This window comes from Hylobates moloch, unplaced genomic scaffold (assembly GCF_009828535.3).
Source record: "Hylobates moloch isolate HMO894 unplaced genomic scaffold, HMol_V3 SCAFFOLD_7, whole genome shotgun sequence".
Lineage (NCBI taxonomy): Eukaryota > Metazoa > Chordata > Mammalia > Primates > Hylobatidae > Hylobates > Hylobates moloch.
Window position 1 is genome coordinate 59,517,923 of NW_026652282.1, and position 23,645 is coordinate 59,541,567.

Here is a 23,645-nt window from a genome sequence, read left to right on the forward strand (position 1 = left end):
TTGCAGAGTGGAAGAAAAATGTTCCTGTGAGAAACTGTCCAAACAGTCTGAAGAGAAAAGGGAACAGGGTGAATTTGAGGCCCTGCAAGAAAAACAGGAGATCATCCAACAGGAGACGCCCAGGGAGCAGGTGGCTTTGTGGGCCTGATGTCCAAGAAAGAAGTCGTGGTGGTAAGCAGAGACTTGGGATTGCAAGCTACTGTGGTCTTTCTATTGAAAAACTAGCTGAGCACCACACTAGGGAGGCCTTGCAAGGACAGCCCAAGGAATTTGAACTTGATTCTACAGGCAGTGATTTTGAACAAGAGGTTTTTTTTTGTTGTTGTTGTTGTTGTTTTTGAGACGGAGTCTCGCTCTGTCACCCAGCTGGAGTGCAGTGGCGCGATCTCGGCTCACTGCAAGCTCCGCCTCCTGGGTTCACGCCATTCTCCTGCCTCAGCCTCTCCCGAGTAGCTGGGACTACAGGCGCCCGCCACCACACCCGGCTAATTTTTTTGTATTTTTAGTAAAGACGGGGTTTCACCATGGTCTCGATCTCCTGACCTGGTGATCCGCCCGCCTCGGCCTCCCAAAGTGCTGGGATTACAAGCGTGAGCCACCGCGCCCGGCCTGAACAAGAGGTTTTGAAGAGAATGTGACACACGTCAAGCTGAGCTCTAGGGAGTGGGCAGCAGCCTGCGGAAGAGGGACTAGGCTAGGAGCACAGAAAGTAGCCCACGGCAGAGGTAGCAGAAGGAATGGAGGAGTGCCCATGTGAGGGGTACTGAGGTGGCACACTTGCCAGAATCAGGGCAGCCTGCTCGGTCTCATACCAGCTGGAACCAGCTCCTACCAGCTCCCAAGGGCAAATTGTTAAATTTTCAGGAATTTTCTCAGCATTCATTAAAAATGAAAAAAAGTATCAATATTAAAAATATTTTTGGGCCGGGTGCGGTGGCTCACGCCTGTAATCCCAGCACTTTGGGAGGCCGAGGCGGGTGGATCACGAGGTCAGGAGATCGAGACCATCCTGGCTAACACGGTGAAACCCTGTCTCCACTAAAAAATACAAAAAATTAGCCGGGCGCGGTGGCAGGCGCCTGTAGTCCCAGCTACGCAGGAGGCTGAGGCAGGAGAATGGCGTGAACCCCGGGGGGCGGAGCCTGCAGTGAGCCGAGATCGCGCCACTGCACTCCAGCCTGGGTGAAAGAGCAAGGCTCCGTCTCAAAAAAAAATAATAAATAAATAAATAAAAATAAAAATAAATAAATAAATAAATAAATAAATAATAAATAAAAATATTTTTGCTGGGCATGGTGTCTCAGGCCTGTAATCCCAGGTACTCAGAAGGCTGATGCAAGAGAAACACTTGAGGCTAGGAGTTCAAGACCAGCCTGGGCAACATAGCACAATCCTGTCTCTTTTTTGTTTGTTTTGTTTTTAGAGACAGGGTCTTGCTTTGTCACCCAGGCTGCAGTGCAGTGGTGCAATCATAGCTCACTGCCACCCTGAACTCCTGAGCTCGAGGGATCCTCCTTTCTCAGCCTCCCAAATAGCTGGGAATACAGGCACATACCACCTTGCCTGGCTAATTTTTAAAAAACATTTTGGCTGAGTGCGGTGTTGCATGCTTGTAATCCCAACATTTTGGGAGCCCGAGGTGGGCAGATGGCTTAAACTCAGGAGTTTGAGACTAGCCTGCACAACATGGCGAAACCCCGTCTCTACAAAAAAAAAAAAAAAAAATTAGCTGGGCGCGGTGGCATGCGCCTGTAGTCCCAGCTACTCAGGAGGCGAAGTGGGAGGATTGCTTGAGCCCAGGAGGTCAAGGCTGCAGTGAGCCAAAATCAGTGCAGTGAGACCCTGTCTCAAGAAAAAAAAAAATTTTTTTTTTGTACAGGTGGGGTCTTGCCATCTTACCCAGGCTGGTTTTGAACTCCTGGGCTCAAGCAGTCCTCCTGCCATGGCCTTTCCAAAGTGCTGGAATTACAGGGATAAGCCACCATGCCCAGCCAAAAAATTTTAAAAAAACCCACAAAAAACATATATATGTAAGTTTTGACAGAGCGAGACTGTCTCAAAAAAAAAAAAAAAAAGGTAATACTAAAATCTCATCACTTCCTCATTATTTTACTACATTTTACTACTCTCTAGGATGCCCTTGAAGTTATTCACACCTGTTGTATCTGCATGGTGGAAATGCTACGTAATGGTGTGCTACGTGCATCTCCTCCGAACTCCTTGTTCAGTGACATGTTGGTAGCCTCAAATCAGCCATGGAAATGGGCAAACACTACAAATCAGAACTTGGCTAATTGTTTCGGTGATTGTCTAGAGTTACAGAAGTGATGGAGAAAATGTTTAAAAACGCAGGTTAAACTTAGAAGTGTGCTGTCACTGTAGCCATTACATTGTGAATTGTACAAAAAAATTGCCAAGGGTGATGGCATGTGCCTGTAGTCCCAGAGGGATCACTTGAGCCCAGGAGTTCAAGGCTGCAGGGTGCTGTGATTGTGCCTGTGAGTAGCAGGGTGCACTCCCATCTGGGCAAGAGTGAGACCTTGTCTCTAAAAATTAAAAAGAAAAGTTAAAAATTAAGGAAATATTCTTTCGGTATTCAAGAACTATTCTCCAAGTCGGCAAAGAAGCTGCTCACACCATTGACAGATGAGTTGAAGTTCCAACATGTATGTCTTTGTTGTTTCACTTTTGTCTTATTTGTTAATGCAAACAAAAATATCAACCAATACTTCTCATGGGAGCTAACATTCTTTTGTCGATTGCAACCATAACCATAGGTTGGCTATGGATGTAAGAGTTTGGCAAAAGTCAATAAAAGCATTCTGTGAGAATCAACTGGCTACATGGACTTCACAATAAAGAGGTTTTTTTTTTAATTTAATAACATTTTATTTAGTTTTGAGACACAGTCTCGCTTTGTCACCCAGGCTGGAGTACAGTGCCACGATCTTGGCTCACTGCAACTTCCGCCTCCGGGGTTCAAGCGATTCTTGTGCCTCAGCCTCCCAAGTAGCTGGGACCACAGGTGCCAGCCACCATGCCCAGCAAATTTTTGTATTTTTAGTAGAGATGGGGTATGGCCTTGTTGGCCAGGCTGGTCTCGAACTTCCGACCTCAGGTGATCCGCCCACCTCCCAAAGTGCTGGGATTACAGGTGTGAGCCACCGTGCCTGGCCCCTTTGGGCTTTAAAATTGATCTTTGTGTTTGGGGAATTTTCCAGGGTAAACAACCTGGAGCAGATGAGTGGATTTCGAATTTGGGAGAGAAAAGTCCTACCTGAAAAGATAGCATCACTCTTGGATATCCAGTTTATGTTCAAGGGAACATGGAAGTTAACTCCTTGGGTGGAGTCCCTCAGACCCAGCACTTGCCAACTTTTGGTACCAGGAACCTGGGGTCATGTCTGCAATGTACTTTAAAACTTTTTTTGCCATGACACAGCCCTCAGGAGGTCCTGAGAATATGTGGCCCCCCACCCTCCCTTTTTCCCCTTAGATGGAGTCTTGCTCTGTCACCCAGGCTGGAGTACGGTGGCACGGTCTCGGTTCACTGCAACCTCCACCTCCCGGGTTCAAGCGATTCTCTTGCCTCAGCCTTCTGAGTAGCTGGGATTAGAGGTGCCTGCCACCACACCCGGCTAATTTTTGTATTTTTAGTGGAGATGAGGTTTTGCCACATTGGCCAGACTGGTCTCGAACTCCTGACCTCGCGATCTGCCCACCTTGGCCTCCCAAAGTGCTGGGATTACAGGCGTGAGACACCACACCCAGCCACCCCTTTCTTTTTTTAAAAAACTTTTGAGGCCGGGAGCGGTGGCTCATGCCTGTAATCAGAGCACTTCAGGAGGATGAGAAGGGTGGATCACCTGAGGTCAGGAGTTCAAGACAGCCTGGCCAACATGGTGAAACCGTCTCTACAAAAATACAAAAATCAGCCAGGCGTGTGGCGCACGCCTGTAATCGGGAGGCTGAGGCGGGAGAATCGCTTCAACCTGGGAGGTGGAGGTTGCAGTGAGCAGAGATTGTGCCATTGCATTCCAGCCTAGGAAACAGGAGCGAAACTCCATCTCAAAAAATTTTAAGACGGTCTCACTCTACCACCCAGGCTGGAATGCAGTGGCATAATCTTAGCTTACTACAACCTTCACCCTCTGGGCTCAAGTGATCCTCCCACCTCAGCCTCCTGTGTAGCTGTGACTAGAGGCCAGTGCCATCACACCCAGCTAATTTTTTGTATTTCTTGTCGAGTTGGGGGGGGTCTCCCTATGTTGCCCAGGCTTGTCTTGAACTCCTGGGCTTAAGAGATCCTCCCACCTTGGCTTCCCAAAGTGCTGGGATTTCAGGCGTGAGCCATCCATGCCCGGCTGCAATTTACTTTCAAAGTGTTCAGAAAAATAAGATGTTTGTGTACATATATAGGAATGAAAATAAAGCAAATATGGCAAAATGTTAACCATTATTGAATCCAGCTGGTGTCTATATAGGTAATCACTGTACTGCTGTTTCAACTTTCCTGTATACTTGAGAATGTTCATAATATAAACTACAATAAGAATCAGTGCAAAGTACTGAGGCAAGAGAATGCCTCGTGTTCAACATCAAGGAAGCCAGTGTGGCTGGAACAGATTGACTCAGGCGGAATAGGTTGAGACTGTAGGGGTCTCAAGAACGGGAGCCAAAAGACCCATTATGGGTTGGTGCTATCTATAATCTAGAGTGCAGGTAAGAGTTGTTGGTGGCTCAGACCAGGGTGGTAGTGATGCAGGTGGTAAGTGGTCTGATATTATCTGAGAGGAGGGCATACACTGTGCTATTTATTTGTTCCTTTATATGTTTATTATGAAAAATCTCAAAGATATATAGGAGTAGAGAGCATAATGAATCCCCTCTACCCATCGTTCACCTTCAACATTATCAGTACATAGCCATTTTTATTTATTTATTTTTGTCAGGGTCTTGCTCTGTTACCCAGGCTGGAGTGCAGTGGCAATCATAGTTCACTGTAGTCTCAAATTCCTGGGCTCAAGCTATCCTCCCACCTCAGCCTCCCAAGTAGCTTCAACTACAGGCAAGAACCAACACGCTCAGCTAATTTTTAAAATTTTTTAAGAGATGGTGGTGGTGTCTCTCTACATTGCCCAGACTGGTCTTGAACTCTTGGCCTCAACTCCCATCTTGGCCTCCCAAAGAGCTAGGATTACAGGCATGAACCATTGCACCCAGACTTGAAGCAAATTTCAGATTGCTTGTCATTTCTTCTGCAAATCCTTCAGTATGTATCCTCAAAGATAAGGACTCTGTAAAAAGCATACTATGATTGTGCAAAATTGAGCAATTATTTCTAAGTATCACTAAATATGGATTCTGGACATATTTTGAAGGAAGAGTCACCAGGATTTTCTGATAAAAGGACAGGAATCAAGGATGTGTCCAAAGCTTTTGGCTGGAGTTTGATGGGGACACTATAAACAGACTGACAGGCCGGAGGGAGGTATCACTCTTCTCTATCTGGTTTAGGGAAAAGAATACAGGATTTGGGTATCAAAAAATCAAAATGGCTTTGTAAACTATCAAGTACTATATATGTCCTAGCTATTTGTTATTCTTCTTATTCAAAGCTGTGCTGCATTGTGCTGCTCTGACTCAGATGCGAGGCCCAGCCTGCTGGAGGCACAGGGATGTAAACTAAACCCGGTGAAGTTCTGCTGGCTTCAGTCTGTTTCATCTCAGGACTTCTGTTTGGCTCCCTGCTGAGATGATCTCAAAGGTTTCCTTCAGCTCTATGAATATGAAGCAATTTGGAAGGCTTAAAAAGCCTCACAAAGACACAAGCCATTTTATTTAGAAATTTGCAGCTCATTTAGATGATTCAGGGCCCTTGGGCTAAGTCCACTTGCCTGGTATTAGAATGGAAACCTTCCCCACAATGCGAAGTTGCTAGTAAAAAAAAAAAAAAAAAAAAAATCCCGGCCGAGTGTCGTGCTCATGCCTGTAATCCCAACACTTTGGAAGGTCAAGGTGGGCAGATCACCTGAGGTCCGGTGTTCAAGACCAGCCTGACCAACATGGAGAAACCCCGTCTCTACTAAAAATACAAAATTAGCCGGGCGTGGTGGCACACGCCTGTAAATCCCAGCTACTCAGGAGGCCGAGGCAGGAGAAACGCTTGAACCTGGGAGGCGGAGGTTGCCCTGAGCCGAGATCACGCCATTGCACTCCAGCCTGGGCAACAAGAGTGAAACTCTGCTTCAAAATAAACAAAACAAAAAAATCCCTGTGCTAGTTTAACAAATAAATAAAAAATCACAAGTTTAAAATGTTGAAAAGAAATCACCCAGGCTAGGCGCAGTGGTTCTCGCTTGTAACCCCAGCACTTTGAGAGGACCACTTGAGCCCAGGAGTTTGAGACCAGCCTGGGCAACACAGCAAGACTCCAATCTCTACAAAAAAACAAAAAATTAGCCAGGCATGGTGGTGTGCTCCTGTAGTTCCATCTACTCAGGGAGCTGAGGTGGGAGGATCACTTGAGCCTGGGATGTCGAGGCTGCAGTGAGTCATATCCTGCCACTGCACTCCAGCCTGGGTGACAAAGTGAGATCCTGTCTCCAAAAATAAAAAAAATAATAAAATAAACAAAACCCCACATCTCCCTATGATACGAGACCACAGCTGAACACACCAGTTCTCCACTTGTGCTGACTGGCTGCTCACCAATTAGCATCTAGGAAACCATAATATATGTGAAAGGAACTGAGGCTTCTCATTTTCCATATTTGCTTTGGTCCCTTAGCTAAAATTCACATTTCTATCATCTGCTGAGCAGAGATTTTAGTACCCAGAAAGAAGCAAAGTATAGCTAAGGATGTGTTGAGTAGTGTAGCACCAAGAGCCTACCAGCATTCAGGATCCTGCATCCAGGTTGCTGGCTGGAGTCCTGCCCTCTGGCCTTTTGCAGTCTCACCTGCCTGTTTTTTTTTAAGACAGGGTCTCACTCTCACCCAGGCTGGAGTACAGTAGCATGATCATGGCTCACTGCAACCTCCATTCCCCAGGCTCTAGTGATCTTCCCACCTCAGCCTCCCAAATAGCTGGGACCAAAGATGCATGACACCACGCCTGGCTAATTTTTGGTAGACAGGGTTTTGCCATGTTACGCAGGCTAGTTTCAAACTCCTGGGCTCAATCGATCCACCTGCTTTGGCCTCTCTAAGTGCTGGGATTATAGGTGTTAGTCACCACGCCCGGCCTCACCTGCCTGTTTCTGAAGGGCACCATAAGGTTACTTCTCACCTGGCCTCTCAACAGAACAAGGATGAGCTCCATTCTCTTGGCAAGGGAACCATTCTTAAAGCAAGATACCTGGCAAGCCCACTTACACACCTTTCCCATCCCTGATTCAGCTGGGCCCAGTCCCTGCTGATATTCCTTTTCTGGCCCAGGTACAGTGGCTCACACCTGTAATCCCAGCACTTTGGGAGGCCAAGGTGGGAGGACCACTTGAGCCCAGGAATTCAAGACTGGCCTGGGCAACGTAGCAAGACCTTCTCTACAGAAACAAATTAATTAATTTGGCGTCACAGTGCGTGCCCATAGTCCCAGTTACTTAGGAGGCTGCGGCTGGAGGATCGCTTGAGCCCAGGAGTTTGAGGCTGCAATGAGCTATGACTGAACCATTGCACTCCAGCCTGGGTGACAGAGGAAGACCTTGTCTCTTAAAAAAAAAAAAAAAAAGAAAAAAAAAGTGAATGGGACCCCAGCCAGTCATGCTTTGGCGTCTGCAATATGAATGGCAGAGAAGCCCTATGGGACCAAATCTGGGCTTCAGGGACCCCTGGGCATGCCTCCTTTAGCTGATTTTCCCTGGCAAGACCAAGTAGTCTGCTGACTCAAAGCCCAGGATGCTGCCAGGGGTAGAGACACTGCCCTAAGCCACAGTGCCTCTACAGGCCTCTTATCCACTGCTAAACCATATGCCTGGGAAACTGGGACCATTTAACATTCCCAGCTAAATACGCCAAGTGACTTCACATGTTTATCCTAAAGATGTCTAAAACGCAACTGATTTTCTCCCCTAAACCTGTGATGGTGGGATGATTAAGCCTGAGTGGTCTATGGCAAGTTATATGCAAGGTGCTAAATGAAGGTGACCTGAGATACAGCATTTACAAGGCAGCACCTCTCAACACAGGGCAACTTTGCTTCTCAGAGGGCATTTGGCAATGTCTGAGTAATTTTTATATTACAACTCAGGGGGTGGGGGTGAATATCTAGTGGATAGAGGCTAGGAATGTTGTTAAACATTCCACAATAAACAGGACAGCTGCCCACAAATTATGTAGCCCCAAACGTTAATAGTATCAAAGTTGAAAAGCCCTGCTATAGGTGGCAAGGGAGGTTTTCGTTTTTAGCAGGAAGACATGCTTTATAGGGTAACAGGAACAAGAGAGTGGGTTGAGAGAAGGTTGAAATCACAAGGTAGGATAATTGACACTGAGACTGGAGGGACTGGATTGAGGAACAGGTGTGTAACAGCAGGCCCCATGAAGCAGGGGCACATCTTCCTGAGACTGGTAAGCAAGCCTGACATGACCCGACACATTTGGACAAGCAAGAATAAGTTTATGTGCTACATCTCTGTCCTCTGAAAAACAGAGTTGACGACTGCAGCGGCAGCTGGAGATTAATAAGGGCACTAAGTCCAAGGAAGTGCACTGCTTTGCAACATCAACAGCCCATTTATGACGACCTTTAATGGCAGCTGGAAATTTTCATCCTGCGTTTGGCGAGATAGGCACAGGAGTGGGAAAAACAGATGAGCTAGGCTTGTGGATGGGCTAGTGCAATAAAGACTGGAGAAGAAAATGAGGGCAGATTTTTAAAAAGCCAAGGGAACTTAACAGGGCAGAGGGATCCACTGGGTACAGAAGTTCTTGGCCAAGTCAAGGCGGGGGAGATCAATATTCTGGGATTTCTTGGCTCTTTCTAGTCCTTGGTTAGTTGCTGTTCCTTTCCCAAGTCTGGTATCTTCTACTTCCCACCACTAACTAAGCCCAGCCAATAACAGACTGCCTAAGCCTGCCCGAGAACTTAATCACTGTTCATGTTATGCAGTAAAATAGCAGGAAACTGAATAAAAAAAAAAAAAAAACCCACAAAACCAAAATGCTATTAATCCTGCCACAGTATTTTTAATTACGTACAAAGATCTGACATGTCACCCAGGGACCCATTTCACCCACTGCTCTGTTTGGCCGCCAGTCTTTTGTCTCTCTCTTCAGCAATGGTGAGGCGGATACCCTTTCCTCGGGGAAGAGAAATCCATGGTTTGTTGCCCTGGAAGAGAAAACAAGGAGAATCAAAACCCACCACACACCAACTCATAGTGGCTTGGCACATGCTACATTTGTCACCTCATTTAATAGAACTGAAGCCTGTTTGTGAGAGCACTTGGCATCAGCTAGGCAGTTGCAAGACACAGATGCTGGTTACCGAAAGTACCCACTGCTTGGGTTTCTGGGGCTGTCCTCTGAAAGTCACCGTATGCCCTTCATAATTAATGTCTTAGAAGTTTATTGTGCATAGCAGGCACCTACCATTTATTCAAGTGAGTCAAAGTTTAGTAGTACCTAAGGCTAATCATTATGACCCAGCCCAGCTTTGCGTGAGTCCTATCCAGAAGAGGCTTTGCACTAGGTTCAGCAGAGCCAGCCAGGAGCCTGGATGCTGCAATCCCAGCACCCACCTGCATTTACATACTTCCCCAGACTAGAGAGAAGGAAAACCCAGACTTACCTTGCCAATAACAAAAATGTTGGAAAGTCGAGTGGCAAAGCTGTTGCCATTGGCATCTTTCACGTGAACCACGTCAAAAGATCCAGGGTGCCTCTCTCTGTTGGTGATCACACCAATTCTTCCCAGGTTAGCACCTCCAGTCACCATACACAGGTTACCTAGGCAGGAAGAAATAATCTGCTTCAACTCAATATAACAAATGACAAGCAGCTCAGAGATGGGTCCAAAACAAATTTTATTCCTCCTTTCCCCTCATTTGAATTTCCTCATATGGAACTGCTGCCCATGCTAGGACTCCCGGGGCTCTCGTTAGAAATTTTATGGCCAGGCTCGGTGGCTCACACCTATCATCAGTTCGAGAACAGTCTGGGCAACATAGTTAAGACCCTCCTTTATAAAAAACAATTTAAAAAAAAGAAATGAATATTCTGAGCATTTGTGCCTCTGGCTATATATAAACAAACCTGGGCGATTGGAGCAGATGGTTTTTAATAAAAAGATACCCAGACCCCGTGCAATTCATAATGATCTAGGCCTTAAAGAGGGTGCCCAGGTAGCACAGAGGATGCTTACCAGTGTCGAACTTGATGAAATCAGTAATCTTGCCAGTCTCCAAATCAATCTGAATGGTATCATTCACCTTGATGAGGGGATCGGGGTAGCGGATGGTGCGGGCATCATGAGTCACCAGATGAGGGATTCCTTTTGTGCCCACAAAGATCTTTCTCACTTTGCACAACTTGTACTAGAAAAATACAAGGGTTAGCCACATGCAATCCATCTCATATGTACTTTTTAACCCTATACAGGAACCATGGGTTCCCTAACTGCTGCAGATTGTGGCGCTGATCGTTCTTTCCACCCTCAAGTGTATGTTGCATACAGCCCTTCTCTAGGCTCGTCCTCCTAACATCCACCACTGCCCTCCACTCCTCCAATAAAAATGCCACTCCAGTTTCCCAGGCTCTTTAAGCCTTATGGGGCCCTGGGAATTCTTCCCTTCAACTCAACTTTATCTTAATGGCCCTCTGTATATCACGACTGAGTTTTGTCTCACAAACAGCAATTGCATTACCAGTTCGTCCAATCAACAAATATTTCACATAGCATTTCAATTTTGGATCTCTACTCCCTGATATCCTTGAAGTAAATCAAATAATCACAGATCCCACTGGACGTGCCCTCCAGCCTGCTGATAACAAGGCTGTGCAAAAGGAAATTAAGAGCCACATCAGTCAATTAAATTAACCTTCATTTACAGCCAATAATCCAAACAGGCCTAAACTTTTGTGTAAAACCATCAAAACAAACTGGATTAAATAATCAAAGACTGTAATCTTTTTTTTAAACCTCAAACTAGTGCCTCAAGGACTGTCTGTTTCCTGCATCGACACCTTCCCCTCCCCAAAGTAAAGCTACTCCCACAAATGGAGACATGGCAAAGGGCTCATACTTCAAGTACCCAATAAACAAGTTTCCAGAAATCATTTTCCTTGACTCTTAAGAGACACCAGGAAGCCACGGTTCAACTGGAATTCATTTCTACCACAAAAAAAGAAAATCTGCTGAGGAAGTTAACTTCAAATGGGGGTCAATTTTAGGTATCCATCAATGCAGCTATCAGCCAGACTTTTAATAACATGACAAAAAGTTACGTGTAAGATAGAATCTCAAATTGTTAGCTAGATATTTCCAGGTATGAGATTTTAAGTAATCAATACCCACCTCTTTGCAAGCAGCACTCGTACTCAATGCAGGCCCTTAGAACTAAGTAACTATACTGAGTAAAGACCCAGCTTGCTTGCCACACTCACCTTGGCCTCCTCAGGTGTAATACGATGTACAGCAAAGCGACCTTTGGTGTCATAGATCAGACGGAAATTCTCTCCTGTCTTGTCAATGCTGATGACATCTGAAATCAAGCAGTAACCGGTTACTACATACAGTGATCCCCACTACCTCATGCCAAGCAACAACCATAGCTCTCTAAGAAACAAAAAGAACCCCCATGTGCCTCCCAGTTCTAATCCAACGAGGATTCTGAAGATTAAAGATCACGGCCAGATCTTCAATATTTCAAAACGCCGTGACTGCATGTAAAATTTAAAAGTGAATCGAAATTTAGTTTTGAGAAGCGTTTCATGATTATTTGCATGTTTTTTATTTAAGTAAAAAACAGAGGGAAGGTCAGGCTTTGTTTCTGAGACTTGACAGATTACAAAGGTTAGAGAAATGATCAAGACAGTATTTGGATACCATATGGCTGCCATCAATATGTGTCTCCAGAGTATTTAAAACTTCCACTTACCCATGAATCCAGCAGGGTAGGTTATATCAGTTCGGACCTTGCCATCAATCTTAATGAACCGCTGCATGCAAATCTTCTTTACTTCATCTCCTGTCAGGGCATACTTAAGTCTGTTCCTTAGGAAAATGATGAGGGGGAGACACTCTCTCAACTTGTGGGGACCGGTGGATGGACGAGGAGCCTGTAACATTAAAAATGATACTGTTGGGATTCACTAAAGCACTCAAACCCACCTCCTAGTCCACTAGATCCACTAACTGAACACCAAGACTGTCCATATTACACCCAACTTGGGCTTTTACACAGGAGGTGTAAAAAGCTTCCGAAACTATTTCATACCTTAAAGTTTTATAGCATCTTCCCTGTCAGAGGACCAGGGTCATTAAGAACATGAATCCTGAGTCCATGTAAATGTACTATGTGGTATGTGGAATCAATGAGGCACAAAAATATTAAATATACTGGAAGTGGGGGACAGCTAGATAGAACAGCTCCTTCAAGAGCAGAGGAAGCCAAGAATAGATATTCCTCCCCTAGCCTGGTCCCCAAATGAGTCCTGGGAGGCACTTACAAACAGCGGCCACGGAGATATTTATATAAGATACTTACAAACACACCGGTCAATTTATCCAGCATCCAATGCTTTGGAGCTGCTACCCGCTTCAGATGCTTCTTGGGACCACGAGCCTGAAAGTTTTAGATTGCAATGCTGTTAATCAGGTTTCAGAACAGCTTACAAAACCTAGTGTGAAACTAAACTCTTAGTTTAGTTTCATTTTCAGCAAAACGTGGACAATATTAAATTATAGTGTTCCAAAGTGTTTCCATGTTACTGCCTGAAACTGTATCTGCTTAGAGGTTAGGGTCTTTCAAGGACACCATACTAGTGAAACGCACAGCAACAGAAATGAGCCAGGAGTCTACCTGTGTTTCTAAAGTTTTCACAGTTTATTACCGTCTGTTTTTGACACGTCTGGAACAAGATTCTGACCCGCACAAACACATGTGCTGCTCCTTCGTACACTAAAGCCAAAAGCTGACACCAATTTTACTTTAAAAAGAGTCAGGAAGCCTTTTTAATGCTGTGTCCAGATGCTTACCGGCCACGCATGGTAAAGTCAGGCCGTGCCAAAAAGACAATGACAACATAAACCTTTCTCCGCCGGGCAGACCCAGCGCCCACCCGCCTCGGGCTCGCAGTCTGCGCTCCTGGCCCAGCTGCGGCTCCGGCCCGGGAGGAAAAGCAGCTTCTCCCGGGATCAGGACGTATGGCCGGGTCAGAGACCGAGGCCTTCCCAACAGCAGCACCAGATCTGCGCCTCCCCAACTCTAGGCCAGCGTTCGCCCTTCGCCCTGGAGCCCGTTCCGGCCTACCACGGAGGCCGTGATCCCTTCGCCTCTGCCGGGCCATCCCCAGTAGGAGTCCCGAAACCTCGGGCAGCCCCGGCCGGGGGAGGATGGCGGCGGATACGTCCTAAGAGCTCGCTAACTAAACGGCTTACCATGGCTGCGTCAGGCAAGGAAAGAGGACCTCCGTCTTCCGGTGCGCGTAGAAATTGGAGCCGGAGACTGCGCGCGCCGTATTTTCAGCTGCTCCGCCCAGCTCAGCCCTTTGCTGGCGCGCCGGGACTCTTTCTTGCCATCTGCTGGAGGGAGGTCAGAAGTCCCGAGCTGAGGAACAGCCGCCGAAGAGGGTGTCTCCTAAGGGCGATTTCCTCCCTCCCCTTTTTCCGCCCTTCCTCCTCCCATACTTGCTGAGCGCCTCTTGTGTGCCTGATTCTGTGCTAGGTGCTGGGAATACAAAGATGAGCTACACAACATCCTTGCCCTCAAGGAGAGTTCAAAGTGAGCCTACTTCCAGTCTCACGTACAGATGATTCCACGCCTGTAATCCCAGAACTTTGGGAGGCCGAGGCGGGCGGATCATGAGGTCAGGAGATCGAGACCATCCTGGCTAACACGGTGAAACCCCGTCTCTAGTAAAAAAAAAAAATACAAAAAAATTAGCCGGGCATGGTGGAGGGCGCCTGTAGTCCCAGCTACTCGGGAGGCTGAGGCAGGAGAATGGCGTGAACCCCGGAGGTGGAGCTTGCAGTGAGTCGAGATCGCGCCACTGCACTCCAGCCTGGGCGACAGAGCGAGACTCCGTCTCAAAAAAAACAAAAAACAAAAAACAAAAAAAGAACTTGTATATAATCAATAGAATACATTTTAATAAATATTTAATGTTATTTCTTAAACGTATTTTGTCTGTCCCTTTTTTGTGTTCCCTTGAGCCAGCCAGGCAGCCCATACTGAGTTGGGAAGAGCCAACAACATTTTTAACCCCCTCTTGCTTCTCTGCTTGAACCCTGACATCCTCCCCCTTGCTTCCTGTACAACGCATTTGGCACTTACAGAGACTCAGGGAGGAGAGAGGATATCAGAGATCGTCTGGTTATTATCTAACTAAAATGTAGATCTGATCCTGCTTCGAAACTGCCCTTGGCCCTCTGTTTCCTGCCCTAAGGGAGCAGGTCTGAACTTTATCTGGCTCCATTGCTCTCTCTCCCCAATCCCAAATTTCAAAGCTCAAGCCCCACCAAGCTAGTTTGTTCCAAGGGAGTCAGCTCTTTTTGTTTGTTTGTTTGTTTGGGAGACAGGGTCTCACTCTGTCACCCAGGCTGTAGTGCATGGCTCACTGCAGCCTCGACAGCCCGGGCTCCAGCGATCCTCTCACTTCAGCCCCCACGAGTAGCTGGGACAACAGGCACATGCCACCGCACCCAACTAATTTTTTGTAGTTTTATTTTTTTGTAGAGACGGGGTTTCGCCACGTTGCCTAGTCTGTTCTCAAACTCCTGGACTCAGGCGATCCCCCCGCCTCGACCTCCCAAAGTGCTGGGATTACAGGCCTGAGCCACTGCGCCTGGCTAGAGTCAGCTCTTTCAAGACTGCTTGTGGACTTGATTCCTTAGCTTGGAACTGCCACAAACAGCCAAACCCCCTTCCTGGGTACCACCTAATACCACACCTCAGCCTTGGAAATGCACAGTTCAAGTCCCTCTGGTTCTGTGGGCTCCTGGTCCCCTCAGTCAGGGTAAATCCCTCATTCTTGCCCCAGAGGCTTGTGTTCAAACTTGGTGAGGGCACACAGCACATTAGGTAGCAAGGACAAATTTAGTTACCTGGCCTCCACCAAACTGAGCACCTCCAGGATGGAGCCTGCCCTAATTCATCTGGGCAGGCCCTTTGCCACCGAACAGAGAGCTCGGCACTGTGTCCAGCACTTGGTAAATACTTGTTGAATGAATAAACGGAGTCAGCATCCCACTTATTGTGCCAAGTCCTTCTGTACTATCCCTGAAAGCATCCAGCCTGTGCCTGAATTCTTCCCACCATGGGATCAAGCTCCTAACTCATGAGGTTCCATTTCACAAGTCTCTATCTCTACCATCCACTTTACCCCTCAGCAGTCTGCAGAGGAGCAAAAGAGGGAAACATTGTTGGCTCTTCTCAAGCAGACAGTATTAACCAAGCAGACGGTATTAACTAGGAGGGCAGGAACTCCTCCTTGTCTAAAACTGGGATACAATCCACAATAAAGCATGTTATAAGTGATTATTGGAAAGGATCGATTAATTGGAGGTGAGGAGTAGAGAGAAGGTGAAGGTGATGAGATAATGGAAGTTGGTTCTGAGGTTTTTAATCTGAGAGCACTGGGAAGATGGTGGTACAATTAACAGAAATGGTGGAGAAGTTGCTGTGGGAGTGGGGGGATAACCATGTGTTTTCCAGCTAGAGAGGATAGGAGAAATGGCTGGTTAGAGCTGCAGATCTCACTTAATCAAGATCACACAGCCCGTTTGGGGATGAGGGGGCTTGTCTCTTGCCTCCCAGGTGAGTGGTTTGTTTTTATGCCACAGGTTATCAAAGGACTTGAGGAAATCAAAGCATCTTTTTCAGTATATTTCTCTCTCTCAATTTGTATTTATGCACAAACGACATTCTAACAACAATAAAGGAAATTTGGAAAGAGATAAGTAAATCGCAAACAGTACCTCCCCAAACACCCTAAACACATCATCTGTATTCATTCGTTCCTCTTCCTGTTCTCTTTCTGATCGGTTTGTGTGCATGCATACTTTTACATAATTTTAGTCCTAGCATACAGACCATTTTGTATTCTGTTTTTATTATATTAGAAACACTTTCCAAGTTGCTACATAATCCTCATAATTACTATTTTAACAGCTGTATCATATTCCATTAAGTGGATGTCCCACAATTGATACAAGTTCTCTGTTGTTGGACATTTAGTTTTCTGTACTTTTTCTCTATGATGCATGTTGCTACAGTGAACAGCTTTTTCCTTCAGTTGAATATTTTCCTTAGAATAAATCTATTCCTTCAACCAACACTTATTGAGTGCTTACTCTGTGTCAAGCTCTGTATTATGAACTGAGGATGCAGAGATGATTAAGATCTAGTTCTTGCTCTCAAGGAACAAATAATAATATGAGAAGCAGGCTGCGGGGGTGGGGAGGGAAAGCTAGGAGAAGCTTATCAGAGAGAAAAATGGTGGTGAAGCGGGTTGTAATACAGAGGGCAGCTAAATCTTTAGGATCTTGGACTTTAGCCTGTGGGTAGACAATGGAGAGCTGTTGAAGGATTTTAAGGAGGACAGAATCAGTGTTGTGCTTTAAAAAGATAACTCAAACTCTTCCATGTAGAATGGTTTGAAGGAAATGTGAGTGGCTTGGAGGACACGGGTCAGGTCTCTGTCAACAATACAAGCAAGAAACTGAAGGCTGCTGAGACCTAGATTTGTGCCTGTGGGGCTGAGGAGGAGGGGGCTCAAAGACTCAAAAGACATTGCAGATGGAGTATTGGCAGGATCTGACTGGGAAATGATGAATGTGCAGGGGTGAGGGACAAGGAGGTAATTAGGATGACTCCCAGGTTTCTGGCTTGGTGACTCAGTGGTGCATTCACCGGAACAAGGAGGAGGCAGAGGAGTGTGCTTGAGGAGAAGATGAGGAGATGTATCTGAGACACAGGGCTGAGGGTGCGGAACATCAGCCTGGAGATATCTTATAGACCCTGTCCTGAGTTCAGGTGCATGATCTGGGCTGGAGACTCAGATGCGGGAGAAGTGGTGTGTCTGTGATTAATTCAGGGGAGTGGTTGGCAGTAACCCTTAGAAAGAGAGCACTATGTCAAAGAGTCTGAATTCTTTTGTAGTAGCGTATGCGTATTGCCAAAAAGCCTTTATCAGAGGATTCTTGCAATTTTACTACACTCGTGCCAGCCTGGTAATCACCTATTTTTAACTTTTGCTAATGTAATTATTTTAACTTGCACTAAAAAATCTCAACTAGGCCGGGTGCGGTGGCTCATGCCCGTAATCCCAGCACTTTGGGAGGCCGAGGCAGGCGGATCACTTGAGGTCAAAAGTTCGAGACCAGCGTGGCCAACATGGCAAAACCCCATCTCTACTAAAAATACAAAAAATTAGCAAGGCATGGTGGTGTGCACCTGTAATCCCAGCTACTCGGGAGGCTGAGGCAGGAGAATCGCTTGAACCCTGGAGGCAGAGGTTGCAGTGAGCTGAGATCGTGCCACTGCACTCCAACCTGGGTGACAGAGTGAAACTCCATCTCAAAAAAAAAAAAAAGCCACTAGTGAGGTTGAATATTTTGCCACATGCTTGTTTACTCATTCCATTTCCTCTTGTGTGAAGTATCTCTGGCCATTTATCTTTGGGGACATGTTTTTTGGGTAGATTTCCATGAATGCTTTATGAAATACAGACATTAATCCTTTGTCATACCAATTGGTTATTTTCCTTTTGGTAGTATTTTTTAGTGTACAAACTTTCAGGATTTTATATAGCCAAATCTGTTGATCTTTTCTCTGGTAATTTCTTCTTGTTCCTTCAAAGCTTAGAAAGCTGCTATCAGTTCAAAGATCTATTAGATACTCAATTCTATTTAATAACATATACTTAATTTTTTATTAACTTGGGGTTGATAAAGATAAATAGAATAAATAGAAAAAAATTATATTTCCCCCCAAATGTTAGCTAACCGATGTTCTTACTATAATATATCGAATGATCTTTCCTCTGTTGTTTTGTAAGAACCGCTTTAGCATATAATAAATGAAATCACAGAGTACCTGGTTCTAGTTCTGTAAGTGTAGGAATGGGAGATGAGTCTATGAAGAGAGAACTGAGACACACATCCCCAGCATCCTGTCCCAGATTACTAAGGAAGATAGACGTGTATGAGCAGTTCATGGTAGTACTGTTGGAATTACAGGCCTATGCCACCACATCTAGCCTTAAACTTATTTTTAAAACAGCTTTACCAGCCAGGTGCGGTGGCTCATTCCAATAATCTCAGAACTTTGGGAGGCTGAGGTGGGCAGATAGCTTGAGCCCAGGAGTTTAAAACCAGCCTGGGCAACATAGCAAGACCCCATGTCTACAAATAAAAATAAACAAAATTAGCCAGGCATGGTGGCCCCCACCAGCAGTCCCAGCTACTCTGGAGGCTGAGGTGGGAGGATCAAAAAACAAAACAAACAAACCAAAACACAAGCTTTACTGAGAAATACTTGACATACAATAAATAGTAAGTGTTTAAAGTACACAATTTGACAATTCTGATGCATGTATACACCCAAAGAAACTATTACAACTATGATAGTGAACATGTTTATCACCAACAAAAGTTTCCTCGTGTGCCTTTGTAATCCCTCACTCCAGCCCCTCCCATCCCCACTCCTATTCCCAGGCAACTGCTGATCTGCTTTCTCTGACTATTGATTAGTTTGCATTTTTTAGATTTTTAAATAATAGAAATAAATAGAAATCAAACAGTATGTACTCATTTTGGTCTGGTGTCTTTCACTCGGCATAATTATTTTGAGGCTCATCCATGTTGTTGCGTGTATCAATAGTTTAGCTTCTTCTTTTTATTGCTGACTAGTACTCCATTGTATGGATAAACATTAATTAGCTTATCCATTTACCCGTGATAGACATGTGGGTTGTTTCCAGTTTGGGGCAATTACAACAATGCTGCTATGAATGTTCACATACGAGTATTTTTATGGACAATGTTTTCATTTCTCTTGGGCAAATAACTAAGAGTGGAATGGCTAGGTCATATGGTAGGTGCATATTTAACTTTTTTTTTTTTTTTTTTGAGACGGAGTCTCGCTCTGTCGCCCAGGCTGGAGTGCAGTGGCGCAATCTCGGCTCACTGCAAGCTCCGCCTCCCGGGTTCACGCCATTCTCCTGCCTCAGCCTCTCCGAGTAGCTGGGACTACAGGCGCCCATCACCACGCCTGGCTAATTTTTTTGTATTTTTAGTGGAGACGGGGTTTCACCGTGGTCTCGATCTCCTGACCTCGTGATCCGCCCGCCTTGGCCTCCCAAAGTGCTGGGATTACAAGCGTGAGTCACCATGCCCGGCCATATTTAACTTTTATAAAAATTGCCAAAATGTTTTTCAAAGTGGTTTGTGTCATGTTACACTCCCATCAGCAGTGTATGAGAATTTCAGTCGCTCCACATCCTTGCCAACACATATTAAGGCCCATCTTTAGAAAACGTTCTTATTGTGATGAAATACACATAACATATTTTTGAGGCCTGGTGCGGTGGCTCATGCCTATAATTCCAGCACTTTGGGAGGCCGAGGCAGGCAGATCATGAGGTCAGGAGTTCGAGACCAATCTGACCAACATGGTGAAACCCCGTCTCTACTAAAAATACAAACGTTAGCCAGGCATGGTGGTGTGTGCCTGTAATCCCAGTTACTCAGGAGGCTGAGGTAGGAGAATAACTTGAACCCAGGAGGTGGAGGTTGCAGTGAGCCAAGATCACGCCACTGCACTCCAGCCTGGGTGACAGAGCAAGACTCCGTCTCAAATAAATAAATAAATACATTTATTTACCATTTTGGCCAGTCTTACATATGTAATTCCTTGGCATTAAGTACATTCACAATGCTGTGCAATCATCACCACTAACCAGTTCCAGAATTTTTTATTTTCCCAAGCAGAAACTGAGTACCCATTAAAAAATAACTCCGCATTTCCCATACCCTTAACCCCTGGTAACCTCTATTCAACTTTCTGTCTCCATGAATCTTCTCATTCTAAGGATCTCATATAGGAGGAATAATAAATATTTGTCCTTTTGTATCTGGGTTATTTCACTTATCAGAATATCTTCAAGGTTCATCCACATTTTAGCATGTATCCGAATTTCATTTTTATGCCTGTTAATATTCCATTGTATGCATATGCCACATTTTGTGTATCCATGATCTGTTGATGTACACTTGGGTTGTTTCCATGTTTTGGCTACTGTGCATAATGCTGCTATGAATGTTGGTATACAAGTATCCATTTGAGTTTCTGCTTTCAATTCTTTTGGATATAAACCCAGAAGTGGAATTGCTGGATCATATGGTAATTGTATGCTTAAGTTTTTGAGGAACTGCCAAACTGTTTCTCAGTGGCTGCATTATTTCACATTTCCACCAGCAATGCACAGGGTTCCAAATTTCTCCACGTTCTCACCAACACTTGTTATTTCCATTTTTGTTTTTCATAATTGCCATACTAACGGGTATGAAATGGTATTGCATTGTGGTTTTGGTTTGTATTTCCCTAATGAATGATGTTGAGCATCTTTTCATGTGTTTATTGGCCATTTATATTATACTTTCTTTGGAGAAATATCTATTAAAGTGCTTTGCCCATCTTTAAACTGTTTTTTTTTTTTTTTAAATTGGTGTTGTTGAGTTTTAGGAGTTCTTTATATATTCTGGATATTAATCCCTTATCAGATATGATATGGTTTGGCTCTGTGTCCCCACCCAAATCTCATTGTGAATTGTACTCCCATAATTCCCATGTGTTGTGGGAGGGACTCAGTGGGAGATAATTTGAATCATGAGGGCAGATTCCCCCATACTGTTCTCATGGTAGTGAATAAGTCTCAAGAGATCTGATGGTTTTATCAAGGGTTTCCACTTTTGCGTCTTCCTCATTTTTCCCTTGCCACCTGCCATGATTCTGAGGCCTCCCCAGCCATGTGGAACTCTAAGTCCAATTAAACCTCTTTTTCTTCCCAGTCTCAGGTATGTCTTTATCAGCAATGTGAAAATGGACTAATACAAGATATTTGATTTGCAAATATTTTCTTCCATTCTGTGGGTTTTTTTCCTCCACTCTCAAGTCCTGTGATGCACAAAAGTTTTACATTTTGATAACGCCCCATTTATCTTTTTCTTTTGTTGTCTGTGAAGGTCAGTCTTTGGCAATTTGAACACATATATAGTACTGTCTTATTGTGGTTATACTTTACGTTTCCTTCACGGCTAATGATGCTTAAAATATTTTCATGTGCTTTTTTTTTTTCCACCCATGTATCTTCTTTGGTGAAATATCTGTTGAAATGATTTGCCCAGTTTTCAAAACTGGGCTGTTTATCTTCTACTTATTGCATTTGAGAGTTGTTTATATATTCTGGATGCAAATCCTTTTTTATTTATTTATTTATTTTTAAATTTTTATTATTATTATTTTTTTTGAGACAGAGTCTCGCTGTCGCCCAGGCTGGAGTGCAATGGCGCGATCTCGGCTCACTGCAGGCTCCGCCCCCCGGGGTTCACGCCATTCTCCTGCCTCAGCCTCCGGAGTAGCTGGGACTACAGGCGCCCGCCACCTCGCCCGGCTAATTTTTTGTATTTTTAGTAGAGACGGGGTTTCACTGTGTTAGCCAGGATGGTCTCGATCTCCTGACCTCGTGATCCGCCCGCCTCGGCCTCCCAAAGTGCTGGGATTACAGGCGTGAGCCACCGTGCCCGGCTCGCAAATCCTTTTTTAAAAAGGCTAGTCAAGTGAAGCAGTAAGAGTGGAGAAGGAACAAAGGAATCTGTAACTGGTTATGATCAATTAGTTGTGAATGTCACTGCACTTGGACTACCATGGAAGCAAATCCTGTATCATGTGATTTGCAAGTATTTTCTTCAAGTCTGTGGTGGTTTGTTTTCATTTTTTAAAGTGTCTTTTTTTTTTTTTTTTTTTTTTGACAGAGTCTCACTCTGTCACCCAGGCTGGAGTGCAACAGCACCATGTCAGCTAACTGCAACCTCCACTTCCCAGGTTCAAGTGATTCTTTTGCTTCCGCCTCCAAAGAAGCTTGGATTACAGGCGTGCACCACCATACCTGGATAATTTTTGTATTTTTCATAGAGATGGGGTTTCACCATGTTGGCCAGGCTGGTCTTGAACTCCTGACCTCAGGTGATCTGCCTGCCTCAGCCTCCCAAAGTGCTGGGATTACAGGCATGAGCTACCGCACCCAGCCTGAAGTGTCTTTCAAAGAGCAGAAGTACTTAATTATGATGAAGTCCAATTTATCCATTTTTTCTCATATTGATTTTGCTTTTGGTATGGTATGTAAGAAATCTTTGTCTAATCTAAAGTCACAGAGATCTCCTATAATTTCTTCTGGAAATTTAATAATTCTAGATTGTACATTCAGGTCTACAATCCATTTTTGTGTTAACTTTTGTATATAATGCAAGGTGTGGATAGAGGTTCATTTTATTATTTATGGATAACATTGTTTTAGAATCATTGTTGAAAAGACAGTTCACTTCTGACCATTTAATGATACTTCCTTATTATAGGAAAAATTCATTTTAATCGCATAAGTTGGAGATGAATGTGTTCTTGGAAAATGTAAAATCATTTTTGGCCACTTTCACAGCTGATCGTGCTTTCTCCTGCACTTCCTATCAGGTAACAACTCTAACAACATCCCTATGAGGTGAATCTTTCCGGATTTTTTTCTATGCATGGATATATGTATCCTTATATATAATATTGTATATTTTATTTGGTTTTTTTTTTTTGAGACTGAGTCTCGCTCTGTCGCCCAGGCTGGAGTGCAGTGGCGCAATCTCGGCTCACTGCAAGCTCCGCCTCCCGGGTTCACGCCATTCTCCTGCCTCAGCCTCCCGAGTAGCTGGGACTACAGGCGCCCGCCACCACGCCCGACTAATTTTTTGTATTTTTAGTAGAGACGGGGTTTCACCGTGGTCTCGATCTCCTGACCTCGTGATCCGCCCGCCTCGGCCTCCCAAAAGTGCTGGGATTACAAGCGTGAGCCACCGCGCCGGGCCTTTTATTTTGTTTAGATAGGATCACCCCATATGTATTATTCTGAAACTATGTTTTTGTTACATAATAACACCGCTCAGAGATCTTTCCATGTCAAAACATAGAGATCTACTTAATTCTGTTTAGCTGTTTCGTAGTACTGTATTCCATAGTACCACTATATCTTACTTTGTTTTACCGTCTCCTTTTTAAAAACATTTTTATTTTTTTTGAGATGGAGTCTTGTTCTGTCACCTAGGCTGGAGTACAGTGGCACGATCTTGGCTCATGGCAACCTCTGCCTCCTGGGTTCAAGCGATTCTCCTGCCTCAGCCTCCCCAGTAGCTCCTGGCTAATTTTTGTGTTTTAGTAGAGA

The 23,645-nt window shown here is 44.8% G+C and overlaps 1 protein-coding gene across 1 annotated transcript; it reads right to left on the reverse strand.

The window, feature by feature from the left end:
• Positions 1-9,145: 9,145 nt before the first annotated feature.
• RPS4X (ribosomal protein S4 X-linked) lies at positions 9,146-13,697 on the reverse strand. Its single transcript, XM_032757170.2, has 7 exons — positions 13,603-13,697; positions 12,710-12,787; positions 12,101-12,281; positions 11,607-11,704; positions 10,366-10,537; positions 9,793-9,950; positions 9,146-9,333 (listed from the first exon to the last, which is right to left on the reverse strand). The coding sequence occupies exons 1-7, from the start codon at positions 13,603-13,605 to the stop codon at positions 9,232-9,234; spliced, it is 792 nt and encodes a 263-aa protein (XP_032613061.1). The 5' UTR covers positions 13,606-13,697; the 3' UTR covers positions 9,146-9,231.
• Positions 13,698-23,645: the final 9,948 nt, after the last annotated feature.

Coding starts and splice junctions, on each gene's coding strand:
- RPS4X (XM_032757170.2), bottom strand. Junction 11,705..12,100: donor CTACCCTGCTGGATTCATGG/GTAAGTGGAAGT, acceptor GCTTGATTTCAG/ATGTCATCAGCATTGACAAG. Junction 10,538..11,606: donor TTACACCTGAGGAGGCCAAG/GTGAGTGTGGCA, acceptor GTATTTTTCTAG/TACAAGTTGTGCAAAGTGAG.